The 1,854-nt window shown below is 31.2% G+C and overlaps 1 protein-coding gene across 1 annotated transcript; it reads left to right on the forward strand.

Moving 5' to 3' along the window:
* LOC18589249 lies at positions 699–1,537 on the forward strand. The gene has a single exon (XM_007014132.2). It carries the CDS (start codon positions 873–875, stop codon positions 1,227–1,229), a length of 357 nt encoding a protein of 118 aa, XP_007014194.1. The 5' UTR covers positions 699–872; the 3' UTR covers positions 1,230–1,537.

The following is a 1,854-nucleotide window of genomic DNA, read 5'->3' on the forward strand; positions in this document are numbered from 1 at the left end:
GTAATATTATAACTTATATTTGAAAACTATATAATAATTTATTAATTTTTAAAGATTAAAATCATAAAAAATAAAATTTATGTAACATAAAAAAGAAGAACATGGCAAGTAAAAGGTAGCTGCCATATATTACATAACAAAAAAGAAAGAAATAGAACATAGTTAATGGTTTGTAGAAATTTGAGAAAGAATATTTATATAAATTTAAAACATATGAACAAATAGAATAAAATGAAAAAAATAAATAAAAATGATAATATAAATTAAAAAAAATTAAAGTTGAGTGAGATAAGTGAAATTATTTTATTATTTTTTATTTATATTAATTATTAAATAAAATATTATTTTGAAGGAGCAAGTAATAGAATATATAAAAAATTTAAAATTTTTATATGTTATGAAAAAAATTTTAAAAGTTTGGGGGGCATCACGTAAGGAGGCTCCGCCCCTGTGTATATATGTATTAAATTTTACGATATGTCAGGTTTTCGGCTGGCGACTATACTTCGTTAAAAGAATTTTCCTTGCCATTTCTTGTAGATACTTGTGTGCTTAAACAGGATTATTATTATAGAATCAATCAAACTTTTGACCGAATATATTCTTAATCTTGTTGCCGTCGCCCTGACACGCTTGTCCATTTTTATACGCATTTATGGATTTTCTTTAAAACTTACCCGGCGGCTTCCTTTTCCCTAACTCTTTGTAAGAAGCCTCTTATATTCCTTTTCTGTATAAATATGTAAATACCATAGTCCAACACTTCTTATCTTCCACCAATATATAAGCCTCGCCAAACACATTAAAACTTCAACCTGCAACACTCAATTTGTTTATTTTTTCTTCGATATACAAACAAAGTTGTTTATACCATGGAAAAGTGGTCTTTGCTTAGCCGCCTAAGGAGGGCCGTGAAGAAGGTAAAATTCTTGCTAAATTTCAATATGAATCGCTGGCGGATCGCTTCCATGATCGGTGCTTCTCCTAGCAGCCAGAGGCTGAGCTTCACGGATAGGCCAGGGCTGAGGGCATGTGCAGACGACTATGATTCGGATGATTCGGGTTCTAGGAGACTCGCTAGGACAACAAGTTATCTATCGGAGGATGATATTGATAAGAGAGCGGAGATGTTCATTGCAAATTTTCATAAACAACTCCAGATCGAAAGGCAGGTTTCTTTGCAGCTCAAATACCTTCGTGCAAACAGCTTTGACTACAATTCTCCATGATTCATTCATTTTTAATTGGTTCATTATTATTTATTTTGGAAAAAGATTTGAAGCTTTTTGGGGCAGATTTTGATGGCCATTGGTGATTAAATTCAGTGTGAATAGTTTGTATTGCAATGTCAATGCTCAGCATTCGGTAATGGACCCCTGTACGTTTTATTAGAGGTTGTCCATTATTGCAAATTCGATTTCAAATTGTAATTCTTTTTCAAGTTTTTTATGAAAATTTTGATTGTTTCCTAAGAGATTGCAAGGACAAAGTATCCTTTGAATATGTTCTGTTGTAATTAATGATTGCCTTTTTCTATTTAAAATTTCTGTATAGAGATTTGTCTGCCTTTTTTCTTTTTTTAATTCCTTCCCTCTTTATTTTCATTATCCAAAGTCAGTGTCGTGTCAAATTTTTTATTCCTTAAGGGAACCGTCAGGTATGGTGTCTCTATCGTTTAAAACGTGTGTATGTTGTAAAATGTCATTATACTCGTTAGATTACACAGAGGTAACTGATGTACCACCACCCCTTGGAATAGAAAAGAAGAATGTAGGTACCAATAACATACAAAAAAAAAAAAGTTGGATGGATCGTTTTTTTTTAATGACAATTACTTATGTTAGATAGTTTGAT

The sequence above is a fragment of the Theobroma cacao genome, chromosome 9 (assembly GCF_000208745.1).
Source record: "Theobroma cacao cultivar B97-61/B2 chromosome 9, Criollo_cocoa_genome_V2, whole genome shotgun sequence".
Classification (NCBI taxonomy): Eukaryota; Viridiplantae; Streptophyta; class Magnoliopsida; order Malvales; family Malvaceae; genus Theobroma; species Theobroma cacao.